Source organism: Bos indicus, chromosome 8, assembly GCF_029378745.1.
Source record: "Bos indicus isolate NIAB-ARS_2022 breed Sahiwal x Tharparkar chromosome 8, NIAB-ARS_B.indTharparkar_mat_pri_1.0, whole genome shotgun sequence".
Taxonomy (NCBI): domain Eukaryota; kingdom Metazoa; phylum Chordata; class Mammalia; order Artiodactyla; family Bovidae; genus Bos; species Bos indicus.
In genome coordinates this window covers 105,519,999-105,533,877 of record NC_091767.1, presented here as the reverse complement: position 1 = coordinate 105,533,877, position 13,879 = coordinate 105,519,999, and the positions used below count along the sequence as shown (strand labels likewise).

Genomic DNA, 13,879 nt, shown 5'->3' with positions numbered 1-13,879 from the left:
ATTCAGAACCTGAGGATGTCAAGAGTGGGAAGGCAGGTCAGCCCAGGAAGCTGCCTCATTCTCCTTGCTGCTAGCTGGTGGTCCAGATTGCAGAACCCACCCTAGCCTAGGGCACAGAAGCCCCTCACATCTGAGCCTCTGAGGGCCGAGACCCATTTTTCAACCAAAACTCACTGGACCTCCTGGATAGGTGGGCTAGTTTTGATTATAACATCCCCTTCTCAGGTGCTCAGATTTCCTTCTGTTTACCCGTTTCCCCACCTATCATCGGGCTTCCCAGGTGATGCGAGTGGTAAAGGACCCGCCTGCCGATGCAAGAGACACAGAAGACTTGGGTTCCATCCCTGGGTCAGGAAGATCCCCTGGAGGAGGAAATGGCAACCCACTCTAGTATTCTTGCCTGGAGAATGCCATGAGCAGAGGAGCCTGAAGGGCCACAGTCCATGGGGTCGCAAAGAGTCGGACACGATTAAAGCAGCTGAGTACGCCACCTACCATCAACACTTTAAACATAGGCTTCTACTGGATTATCCATATTTGACTGTATTTATTAAGACACAGGTAATCAGGCTGTGCTGTGTTGGAATTACTGATTATTTCTTAAAATCGTCTTTTCTGTCTCTAACTACATGCTCGTCTTATTTAAGCCTTAGCAATCGAAAGTTTTTGGGGGCACCTTTAATGAAAAAATGAAAAAACTTGGTAATTAACATGTGATTTGTGTGTGTGTGTGTCTGTATACTTCACCAAAGTGCTGACAAAATGTTTTCTTAATCAATTTAGTTACAGCCTGGAGTTTTACAACACTAATTGGATTAGCATCATGAGTGGCTAATGCTCTGTCCAAATTTATTCCTATCTTCCTCAAACAAACACAGAAGACCAATGGTGAGCCAGGAGATTTAAGTTGAATGAGAAGCAGCTTGTGTGTTCTGAGAAACGGAGGAAGTAAATGGACAGTATAGTCTGAGGTGATTTTGGAGGAAACGGGCTAGTGGGGACTCGCAGGTCTTCTAGGCTTGGTTGAGCTTGGATAAGACTTCCAGGAGCATCACTGGGCATAGTTATGTTGGGGGCTCACATTCAGATTTCACTCCTCAATGGTCTTATGACCTTGGGAACGTTATTTAAAATTTCTTGCCTCAAGTCCTCATGTACAAAGTGAGAATATCGTGTCAGGCATATAGTGAGCCTGTGATCAGTGTAAACGATACTAATAAATATTAATATACTTACCTAAGTTGAGGCCTAAAGGATGAATGGGAATGAGCTCTGTGTAGTCAAAGGAGAGTGTTCCAGGTAGTACAGAGCTCGAGTCCAAAGCTCAGATCTCAGAGAACATTTTGTTGTTGTTCAGTCGCTCAATCGTGTCCAACTCTTTGACCCCATGGATTGCAGCATGCCAGGCTTCCCTGTCCTTCACTATCCCCTCAAGTTTGCTCAAACTCATGTCCATTAGGTCGGTGATGCCATCCAACCATCTCATCCATCACCCCCTTCTCTTGCCCTCAATCTTTCCCAGCATCAGGTCTTTTCCAATGAGTTGGCTCTTCGCATCAGGTGGCCAAAGTATTGGAGCTTCAGCCTCAGCATCAATTCTTCTAATGAATATTCATGGTTGATTTCCTTTAGGATGGGCTGGTTTGAGAGGACATGGCATGTTACAGGAACCAAAGAGAGTTCAGTTTGGCTGGAGCATAAAGTGAGGGGTGGGTAGGTAGCAGTGGGGTTGGGAGCAGAAGCCAAGTCTTGCAAGGTAGGCGGAATCTGAAACTCTGGGCTGCTGTATCCTTGAGATGTGAGCCTATTTCCAAATCTCAGGCTCTGAAGACAAATTTACAGGTGAACAGAGTCCCAACAACTGACGCTTTGTATGTGTTAACATGAGTTACAAGAGAACCACAGATGTTTGAGATGAAAGACTTTGGCAGGGAGCTTTGTGGAAAATATTTTTTTAAAAATATCATCGCAGAGAAAAATTAGCAATGACTTGACAGAAAGCCATTCCCCTAGCGGAAGGGAAATATCAAGGTTTTGGGTTTGGGTCTTGGATGGTGTACTGAATGTCTGGAAACTAAGTTTTCTCTTTGGCTGCTTGGGAAGAGGTTTTGAAATTGGTCCTTGGGAATTCTGCCTCCCTGGCCTGTACTGGGAGAAAGGGTGTGTGTGTGTGTGTGTGTGTGTGTGTGTGTGTGTGTGTGTACAGATGAACGGATGCTAGGATGGACATCCCATGTCTATCCAGGAACTGGATATGGAGAAAATGAGACATCTGGTTACGTCTTGTCCTAAACAGGGTCTGTGTTACTTGGCAGGCTTTAATCCAGGAAAGGAATGTTCATACAGTGCAAAGGTATCAAGGAGAATGAGCTGCTGCTTTTCCTTGTGAAGCCCAGACAGGTTCCTGAGAGGAGCCATAGGGTAAGACCCCACCTCCTGGATGAACTTCTGTCAAAGGACAACATGTGTGTGCTCCCTATTTGAAAAAGGAGGAGGAAATAAGGGAGGCAGCACTGGGTCCCCAAAGTCAGACAGACCTGAGGTTTTCCCAGCCAGACTATCCTTCTTCTCTCTCCGAAAGCCCTGCTTGTTCTTCAAGGCTCATCTCAAGGCTCCTAGAGGAAGCCTCCAGGCACCTTTCCAGCCCCATCTCCTCTGCTTGCTCATGTATTGACAATATTCCGACCCAAATTCCTCACCATGCATTCTCCCACCAGCATGCTCTTATCCAGGCTCCTCTCTCTGCCTGGAACACCCTTCTCTCCCTTCTTGGTCTGTCTCACTCCTCCTCAGTGTTCAAAACTCCATTTTGGTCATTGCCTTCTTCCCTGGTGGCTCAGATGGTAAAGAATCTGCCTGCAATGCAGGAGACCTGGGTTCGATCCCTGGAGAAGATCTCTGGAGAAGGGAACAGCTACCCAATCCAGTATTCTTGCCTGGCGAATTCCATGAACAGAGGAGCCTGGTGGGCTACAGTTCACGGGGTCACAAAGACTCTACATGATTGAGCAACTAACACTTTCACTTTCGTATTCTCAAGTCTGAGTCCCTCTTAGGCTTGGCCTTTGATATTATAAGACAGGTGTGGAATGTCTACCAATAGACAGGAAACTCCCTGAGGGCAGGGGCCATGTGGTATTATTTTACCCATTTAAGGTAATCACCTAAGTCATGTCCAGCTCTTTGCGACCCCATGGACTGTAGCTTGCCAGGCTCCTCTGTCCATGGAATTCTCCAGGCAAGAATACTGGAATGGGTTGCCATGTCCTTTTCCAGGGGATCTTCCTGACCCAGGGATCAAACCCAGGTCTCCCACATGGCGGGCAGATTCTTTATCAAACGAGCCACAACTCTCATAACTTTCAGGATCCTCATTACCTAGCAGTTAGGTGTGTGTGCATATGGACAGTTGAGAGGTTGGATCTGTGGTTCTCCAAGTGTGACCCCCGATCAGCAGCAACCGTATCTCATAGAAAGTTTTCAGAAATACAGATTCTTGGGCCCTACTCCAATGCTGAATCAGAAACTCTGAAGTAAAATCTTAATAAGGCTTTCAGGGGGTTCTGATGCGTGCGGGAGTTTGAGTTCCGCAGGTCTGAAAAAAGGGGTTGGACCATTGCGAAGAAAAGTTCCTAGGATGTTCTGCTGACATGACACTGATTTCACTGGAACTCAAGGACATCACAAACTGTGGACAGAATGTTCTTACTCAGTGAGGGAGGCTAATTGGGGGAGCAGTTTTCTGTGGATTTAAACTGTTACAAGAAAATATGCAACACATGTCCGTCATGACATGTAGCCCCAGCACTCAGTTCTTTCCTAGGAAAAATTAATTGCTCCTTATTTGACCCCTCATGGCCTTTATACCTTTTCTGACTACATTTGGCCCCTAAACACCCTGGATCCTCCAGTTGTCCATATAAAGTGTGTGCATTCTAGGTAAATCATGCCACTTTTCCCCTGTAGTCATTAGTATCAAATTAATCACTTACGTTATCCTACTTGGGCTTCCTGGGTGGCTCAGTGGGTAAAGAATCTGGATGCAATGCAGGAGACACAGGTTCAATCCCTGGGTTGGGAAGATCGCCTGGAGGAGAGCATGGGAACCCACTCTAGTATTCTTGCCTGGGAAATCCCATGGACAGAGGAATCTGACGGGCTACAGTCTATGGGGTCGCAGAGAGGCAGACATGGCTGAAGAGACTGAGCATGCACACTTGCTATTCCTACTACTTCCTGCCGCTCTCTTCATCGCAGCTGCTTTTTTCCCATTATTGCCCATCACAACCTGGTCATTTCTCACCGGGACCACTGCTCCAGCTCCCATTTGGTCTCAGCAGATCCTAGTTCTCCCCTATTATCCTTGTTCTCCATAAAGCAGTCTACCTCAAAATTTAAATTTTGTTTCTTACTCCCTTTCCCTAAAAATGTGGAGCATGTCTAGCCATCATCCTCAGAATGATGTTCAAACTCTTGAGTGCTACTGCAGAGTCCAGGGAATCCCTGCCCACTTCTCTGAGCTTAGAGAGTATTCTGGTCCAAATCCCCATGGTCAGTATCCACATCTCTTTGCCTGAGAGTCTTTTCTGATGCCCTGAGTCTCTTCTTCCCATAAGCATGAAATACAAATGTGGTGAAGGATAAATGGTCCGGGGGCAGCCCTCCACGGGAGGGACTCTGTCCCGGTTCTGTAGCATCCCAGGTCGGGTAACTCTAAGGAGTGTGTTCTCCACTGGCTCAGAGTTTTTAAGGGGATTCAACTGTAGTTGCTCACAGTAGTAACATGTTTGACAATACATCCTCTCTTGGTTACCTTCCCATCTCTGTTTCACATCCCCTCTTCTCTATCTGTAGCAACTGGAATCATTATATGATAGACTACTTGCCTAGGGGTGTGCTTCTGAAGCAACACAGACTAAGACACACAATTGCAAAGCCCTTGGCAATTGGGTGACTGTATAACTCGCTGGCATCAGCTGACACCTTTCTTCCCCAGAGTGGTTCCTTGATTATTCTTATAACCAATCCAACTCCAGTGGCCTGAGCCCTTGCCATTCCCCGAGACAGTCGTGTCCTATTTCATCCTCTTGGTCTGTGTGCGTGGCACTAACTGTGCTAACTGTGCCTGCAACATTTACCATTTTCCCTCTGGGATGGATTCTCCTATTTATGACTCTGTACACTAACGAGAGAGTTGCTCGCCTCTCTCTGTATTTGGGTAGTACGCCCTGTGAGGGCCGTGACTGTGGCTGTCTCTCTGGGCCATCATTTTTATCTCTACTTAGTCTAATGCACTACATATAGTACTGCTCAACAAACCATTCTTCAACATGTAACTGGATAAATGAATATATTTAAAGATTAATAAATATAGTAAATGATGTACATATGGAAGGATCTATCTGTACTGTGGTTTCAGCAAGTTGACCCCCAGAGGTTGTTGAAAGGACATAGTTACCATCTTTGCAGCCTCTGAGAGTTCTTCTTTGCTTGAAAAGCCATGGGTTAAAGAGAGAAATGAAAGCACTTAGGCAGGTAGCTCAGGTTGGATTCTGTATGGTGCAGCCTCAGAGTACTACACGGGAAGAAACCTCTTACTCTCAGGGTGGACCATGGCTGGCTGTGTGTCAAGCAGAGAAAAAGCAAAGAATCTCAAAAAACTATGGGTCTTTGCTGCCTCCAAACCCCCTTTATCTCTCTGCATGCAGTGTAGTCTTTCGAAACCCCATAGTCACCGCTTCTGAGGATCCCAGGTACCATGTGGCATCATGGCAAGTCAGTCAGCAGTGTTACCTGCCCCCTGCTTAGGGGTTCTGGGCGAGTGACAAATTCAAGTTCTAACTGAGATGCTGTCAATTTCCCCATCTGTAAAAAAATATTAGATTGGTTGCTTTTATATCATGCTCTTTAGAACCCCAAACTCTAGGGAATTGGCGCTGGGATGATCCTGGTTTTGTTCGAGAAGACAGAGATGGGATAACTAGGAGGGTCCCTCATCCCCTCTTTGATTACAGAAGCTCTTCAACTTGTTTGTATTTCACAAAATATTGTGCTTAAAAAATGGATTGCATGGTCCAAGGGTTTGAAAATCACTGACTGACTGCAAACTAACTAAAAGAGCATATGGTATTGGCACACGCACACACACACACGCACATGCACACACCTTCTCTCCTGATCTCTTCGGGAAATAGCTGCCTGTTGTCATGAATCTAGTCTTTAAATCTTATTTCAGTCTTGACAGTGAGTTGAACAGAACCGAGTAAAACCTTCTCTTTAATAATTTATCTCACTTTGGAAACAGTTATCTGATAGAATTTTGCAATGACTCTTGTTAGATTATTTGGAGCGCTGTCTCATTCTCCCAGTGGACTGTGCTTGTAAAGAGTCCAAAACACCTGCCATGGGTAGTCCTTGGCTCCTCTCTCTACCCTTTTATGGCATTCATACTGGTGTCCCTAAACGACTCTTCTGTGCAAAATTCAGCAGTTCAAGAATCAGCAGATAAACCTATATTGTGGTGGCACCGCCAGTCTATAGCTCAGAATACAGAGCATGCACTGCCTGTGCAAGTCCTTGAGTGCTTTTACGAGCCTTGTTTTTATACTTTTAGATATTAGAAAAATCAGTTCATTTATTGATACTTGTCATAAGCAGCCGTGTCTCATAATAATCATAATAGGCGTTAACATAAACCATGTCTGGCACAGCTCTATAATCTTTGATATTTATCTTAGCTCATTCTAATAACAACTTCATGGGTGGGTACTTTTATTATTTCCATTGTATAGATAGGAAAACTAAATCCTAAAGCAGTTAAATGACTTTCCAAAGATCACATAGCTACTAAGTGGTGATGAGACCAAAAAAGAGATCCAATGGGCAGATCGAAAATAGCAGAACTTTGGTTTCAGCTTCCAGTTCTGAAAATTGGATGACTGAGTGTCCAATTATGAAGAAAAAATGAAAATATGAATATACTGAAGTATATCATTGAACATAGCATCCAAAAAACTAGATACAACTAGAAGTGATATGAAAACTGAACTTTCTTGTAACATGTAAGAATGTTTCCAACTGTATATGAAAGTATAGGTGCTTTCAGGAATTACTTCTGTAGAAGAGAGGGTGTATATTAGATTCAAATTCATGGTACCATTGACCTTGTAATTCTAGGCCCTGGTATTCTAGTCCGTGTTCCTGTGTATATGCGACAGAGTCTTTTGGATTATGCTAATGGCATCACGGACTTGATGGACGTGAGTCTGAGTGAACTCCGGGAGTTGGTGATGGACAGGGAGGCCTGGTGTGCTGCAATTCATGGGGTCGCAAAGAGTTGGACACGACTGAGCGACTGAACTGAACTGAATGTGTATATGTGAGAATCTTGTAGATTTCTACAACAGACAACAACCACACCACTATTTTTGAAGCATACAAGCTATTATATATTTTCATAATATAGAACTTTAAGGTATAGTAATCAACAGTGGCAAAATATTTCTGTCTTTGACATTATTTTTTCGTGAGATCCAACCTGTAATTGAGACCAGAGAAAACAGTATGGAGAAACAAATCCAGGAGAACAGGATAAAAATATCATGAACAGCAAAATATGTCTGAGTATTTAAAACCGTATAGAAAAAATAAATTAGATGAACAATTGTGTAAATATAAATTAAAAAAAGATGACATTCTTAATAAATAAAGTTTACTATTTACATTTTTATATATTGCTGAAAGACTTAACTTAGATCCATAAAAACACATAAACAGGAAAAAATAAAACCCAAAAAAGGAGCAGCAAATTTATGCGCGTGAGGTACAGAAAAAGGATTGGAGTTGTGTTTTGTTTTTGGTGATTAGATTATTTTCTTTCTTTTTTTTTTCTTTTCTCTCTTTTTTTTTTTTTATAGTAGGCCAGTAGAATTTTCTTGAGAACAGATTTTTAAGCATGTCAATGGAGAGTCATTTTTGGTAATTTCCAGAAGATGCCAAACAGATTTCAACATCATCATCATTAGAAATACCCATAATAATTATAACAATAATAAAAAGGTATAATATGATACATAAATATGGAAGAGCCGCTTGTAATATGAATACATTTTCTCTAGACGAGATCACAGTTTTATTTTGTAAATATTACATTTAAGTATATATATACACACATATATGTACAACTATATATACATGTGCATATATATGTAAATTTATATTTATATATAATATCTTTATATAGATAGATATCTGTGGACAGGTTATTGATTATAGAGACCCAAGAAAGCAAGTCAATTAATTGTTCAAACTTCTCCTCACTGACTGCTGGTGTAGAATTTAAGAAGCCCCGAGTTTGCACTCAGAATGCCGTATCTTCTTTTAATGGAACACTCAATGTGGAATTTTAAGTCTGAGAAGAAAAAGAGAGCTAAGGGACTCCCTTCCTCTGTAAAGTTGGAAGTGGCCTGGAAGTCTTGAATAAACGGTAAACTGACTTTTACACTGTAGGAAGTCACTGTTTGTTTTGTTAATCAAATTATAGAACTGGTAAAGGCCCGAATAAGGGGGAGAAAGTCCAACTTATCTATAAGGAAAATATTCTCAAATGCAAGCCTCTCTCAAGGTGGGTTCTAATCTAGGAGCTCACTCCCATTCCTTGAAATACCAAATGAGCACTCCCTGTCTTTCTTACGTGGCCAATGGGCCTGTGCATTCTTGAAAAATAACCCATAGACTTTGCGTCAGGCTCTCACAGATTGGCTCTCGTAGATTGCCACAGCCCCTTAGAAGCCCCAGGGCCTCACAATCCCCTGCCCTCCCACTGTGAGGTAGGTTAAGTAGTATTATCCCCATTTTGCAGCTGGAGAAACTGAGGCAAATGGAGAGGCAATATCATGACTTGTTTAAGATCACTGAGCAAACTGCTGCCTGGAGTCAAGAATTCGGTGTTCCCACTCAAGGGACATAATTCCTCTCTTGGCTATTACACATTGCTCTTCAAGATCGAGCAATTGGGAGGAATTTGGCAAAACGTGAGCAGATTGCCAGGAACAGGCTTGGATTCTTCTGCTGTTCAGTTTCATGTCTGCTGTTTGGTTTGTTCTGTTTCCCGAAAACCGTGGGCATTACCTGTCCGGTCATGTAGCAGCTCCTTAGGAAAGTGGGCTGTGCAGTGTGATTCTAAGTGCAGCTTCATAAAGCCCAGTGCTCTATGGTAAATACAAACACTTTGTAATGTGAAAAGCACAGCACAGCATGTCCCCTTAATATTTGGGGAAAAAAAAAAAAAAAAACACAATTTCAAGCCCTCCCCACTCCCTATTACTGATTGACAACCAAACAAATAGACAAAATGCACCCCTCCCAACAATATCAACTACATATTAAGGGGAAAGATGCCTTATTTCCTGAACCTACCACAGTGTACAGAAAAGAAGAGACAGCGGTATAAAACCCCCCTCTACTCCTGCTAGGGAAATCTTTAGGCTGTGTCTACCTACTCAGTCTGTAGAATAAAGAATGTTCTTCAGGAATCACAAAAATAGGTTTTCTTAAAATTCTTATTTTTAATCATGCTTTGCTTTTTAATCTCTTTGTCTTCTATTAATCTCTATCTATACAGCTTTGTCACCAACCATTTCTTCTTTTATATTTTCCCTACTTTGAAGTAGTTTGAGGAGGAAAAAAACAAAACAAAACACAAAAACCTCAAATCTGTTAACTTGAATTTATGGTTTCCTTTCTTCCTTCCCCCTTTTCTCCTCTTTTTTTCTTTTTTTCTTCCTCTCTTTCTTTCCTTTCTTAACACAGGTAAGACCTATAACAAACTGACAGAACCAAGTTAAACCAAACCTGGAAGGGAGGTAGCCAGAATCTGTCTCAAAGAATTATTTTCAACAAATAGCATAGAAGCATTGGCCAAGGTGGGAAAAAGACCAAGAGCACTGTCTAGGCAGTGACTCAAAATGCTGAAGCCAGGAGAAGCAGCTCCATCCTCAGAGCCCTGCTAGTTACAGCCGCTCATCTCCCTCTTTCATAACACCCCCCATTCAGCCTCCAGAATGGACTTCCAAGGGTTGTCTTTCCTTAAAACGTGGTTGGCACAGAATCTAGGGGCTAACACAGGTCCTCTAGCAGCCAGTAGGGCCGTGGCTTGGAAAGTCTTCCTAAGAGAAGGCTTGGCGAACGGTCTACCTTATCTTTTCTTTCTTGCTGTTAACAGGCTAATCCTTCTTCAGAACCTCCACGTTCTGAAGAAAGTTCTGAAGAAGCTAATCCATCTTCAGAACTGCCAAGTGCTTTAGAACCTCTGAGCTGCTGATAGACAAGAGCCTCCTCCTGTGAGTACTCCACTGTCCTAAACTGGAGCTGATAAAGGGGTGAGAGAATGAGTTTATACCCAGAAAGAAAATGAAGCCGAGTGTAAGTGCACTGCATACAGAGCTGACTGTCCTCCGCTAAGGTATGAGAAGGACCTGTTAGTGACACCTTGCATGTGGGACTGAGGCTGCCCACCCATCAGGCAGCCTCTCCCACCTAATATGCCTGGCAAATAGGAATTTGTGAGTAACAGGTTTGAATGATGGTGAGGAGGAGACTGGGAAACACTTTGCTGAGAAGGGCTTGATCAATCTGAGACTCTGAAGGTAGAAGTCAGCTGCAGACTGTGTGTGAATGGAGGAGGAAAAAGCATGAGAGTGGACTGAAAGGAAGCTGGTGAGGTTCTGCTGTGATTCCTGCCACCCCACCGTCAGGAATGTTGTCTTTAGGTCTCCCAGGCTCTTTGTGTTACTTACTGATGTTAAAAAAAGCAACTGGGAGAGCCAACTGTGTTAACATCTTACCTCATTTGTTCCTTCCCATCTAGCACCACTCAGGTTGATAACTCAGCAAGGGCATTAGGGGACTTGAAGAGTTGGCAAGAGTTCTAAGATACTGGAGAGGGGTACAAAGTGGAATCGATGCTTATACGATTATTATTCTCTTGCCAAAGATTGGTCCTGGTAATTAAAGGAAAAAAAAATGCCCTCAGTATAAATGAGATACAAGTTTGTAAGAAGGAGACATAATGGATTTGAGTCAGGCCTTAACAATGGCATGCCTGGAACCCAATCTCAGAGACTGTAACATGGAATAAGCCACACAAAACTATCTAAGCACTGCGTCCTTATTTGTGGGCACCTGTGCGAAAAGCACCTTGATATATTAATTAATGTAACAGACCACAGCTGGCCAACAGACGTCTTCTCAAGCGTTCTTGGTCAGCAGTTAGCTGCTGCTGGGAGACAGAACAGTAGGAAGGTTTCTGAAGTTATTTTTGGTCCCCATCGGAAAAAAAAAAAAAGGGCTCTAGTTGATGAACAGCGTCTGTGTTGGATGCAGGAATGAGGAGAGTCAGCCCACGTGCTTGGTATCTTCCATTTCTATGCTATTTGTTTTTTGGTTGGTTGTCTTCACTAGACTTGAGATGATTTGTGGCAATATTTATGCAATATCTCTACCTTAGACCCTCCCTTCACCTCACTTTCTCAGTTTCAGAAATCAGGTAAAATGTCAGCCTTCTTTCCACCTCATTCTGTATTCCTCACCCCCCTTACTAATTCAAAAGGAGTGGACAGGTAACTGGCTGAACAAAGAGGACCCCAAAGAGGTGGGGGCTTCTGTGAGTGTCTGGCTAATTTCCTCTTAACTTTTGGAGGCTGAACATGGGAGAGAGGGAAGGGCCACCCTAGGACAGGGGTGGACGGGAGTATGGGAGCCAGAGGCTGTGTGGAAGGCAGGATGACCGTGCTGGGTGGTTGGGGACCAAGGCTGGGAGCCCTTGGGCTGCCCCCTGCAGGCCCGTCTAGAACACAGCCTAGGTGTGGATCCCATCCGAGTGCTCCTCTGCTCCAGAACTATTGCTACTCAGGGCACAATGAGGTCCTCAGACCCAAAGCCTGCTCTCGCCTTGGAGGGGCAGGAAGACTTGGATAAGGATGCTAACCCAAGAGTCCCTGCCATCCCAACAGTCTCCGGAGGGTTCCGACATCACAGAAATGTAACACTGTTCCTCTTGCTTATAAAATCTAACACTGGCTTAGACATTCTGGACTCTCGGTGAGGGTTCCAGCATCTGAAGCCCCTCAATTCCCTTCCAGGATGAGAAGCCCACCCAGGGGGCCTTCACTTCTCACCACGTGGGCCACCGAGGGGTTTTCCCTCGCAGAAGGACTAAGAAGTGAGGAGCTGTGGGAAAATGTGGGTCACTTTTAAGGCAGACAGTTGGGTTGTGTGGGGGTTTTTCCTCACCTAGTCCTACCACCTTGGGGTACTCAATGTACAGGGTAGAGCAGCCGGGCAAGTAGCAGCAAGAGTGGTCCCAAGGCAAGATGTGGGGGGCGTGGGGGGTATTACGGCCTCAAGCCGGGGCTATTATAATACCTTGACATTGCAATCCTAAGCCATTTCCAGCTTGGCCTCAAACCCTGGGGGCTTCGCATACCTTGGATTCTTTACCTCTTCCTCTTCTTCCCTAGAAGGGAGGTGATCAGAGACCATTTCACTTCCAATCCCAGAGGACTGCGCACTCAAGCACACCTTACGTATTCTAAGCCTCAGGGTGTGAGCTATGTTGGCATTTAACACTTAGTCTTAGCAGTTTTTGTAACTCTTTCTCCCAAGGACAGTGCTGGTTCAGAGCCTGGGAGAGAAAGGATTGAGTCTGGCCCAGTCTCTCTCTGCTCAGTCTCCAAAACTGCCCTCCCATGGATGTCTGCATGGGTGCGTATGCATGCATGCGTACTAACCACAGATGGGCACACTCCTAGATACAGAATATGTTTCTCGCTGCGGTCGTGTGGCAAATGGTTAGAATTTTAGGAGGCTCAGGGACTGCACGCTGTATGTGCAATCTTTCTAAGACTTTGAGATGGGATTCCATTCCATCATTCAACATGGTGAGACGTGGTACACGCGCCCGTACTACGAGTCCTTCCTGGGTGAAATTAAAGGCAGACCGGTTGGGTGCTAAGGATCCCTGGTGTGGAGAGGCCATTCCGTTGAGCAGCTGACTGTGAAATCAATACCAAAGGGATGCGGGTCCTGGCGTTGGGAATTCTTTGACAACTCCTTGTCCTTCCTTAGCCATGGCTGTATCCTCGGAGGTCTTTCCGGCTGTGTTCTTGAGCCTGGGGGTCCCGGCAAGCACAGTCACCCTGTAGGTCACAAGACATGGGGAAGGGTGTGACCTGCAGAGAGAAAGGCAGAAGAGATGAGCCAGGTGCTTGGGGCTGAAACAGAAATTTCTAGAGAAGCAGTGGGTTCGTCAGGGCAGAGGGTTCCTCACTGGATGGTGGGGCAGCAGATTCAAGTCATGACTCTGCTTCTTGCTAGCCTTATGATAACTTCTATCAGGATCACCATGGTCATTATCATAGCTGTTTCCATTTTCAGGGGCATGTATGACAGGCCAGGCTTTACAACGTGCTAAATGCTTTACAACCAGGAAAGAACTGAATTCTTCGGCAACTCTGTAAAGTGAAAGTTAAGTCGCTCAGTCATGTCCAACTCTTTGTGACCCCATGGACCTATAGCCTATCAGACTCTTCCATCCATGGAGTTTTCCAGGCAAGAATACTGGAGTGGGTTGCCATTTCCTTCTCCAGGAGATCTTCCCGAACCAGGGATTGAACCCGGGTCTCCTGCATTGTAGGCAGACGCTTTACCGTCTGAGCCACCAGGGAAGTCCACCTCTGTAAGATAGGCACTAGAACAACCGCCCTTTTACAGGTGGAGAAACTGAGGCTCACAAAGGGGCAGGCATTCGCCCAAAGTGGTGGTGGTGGTGTTCAGTTGCTCCAGTCGTGTCCAACTTTCTGCGACCCTATGGACTGTAGCC

General features: G+C 44.5%; 1 protein-coding gene and 1 non-coding gene across 2 annotated transcripts in view; both read right to left on the bottom strand.

Moving 5' to 3' along the window:
• Window positions 1-7,422: 7,422 nt before the first annotated feature.
• PAPPA (pappalysin 1) overlaps window positions 7,423-13,879 on the bottom strand; it is a 267,860-nt gene continuing 261,403 nt past the window's right edge. The window contains exon 22 of the mRNA XM_070795369.1: window positions 7,423-13,229. Within this exon, the coding sequence (XP_070651470.1) occupies window positions 13,122-13,229 (108 nt within the window). The 3' untranslated portion in view covers window positions 7,423-13,121. The remainder of the gene's footprint in view (window positions 13,230-13,879) is intronic.
• Window positions 13,653-13,724, bottom strand: TRNAC-ACA (transfer RNA cysteine (anticodon ACA)). The gene has a single exon. It is a non-coding gene; the product is annotated as a tRNA-Cys (tRNA).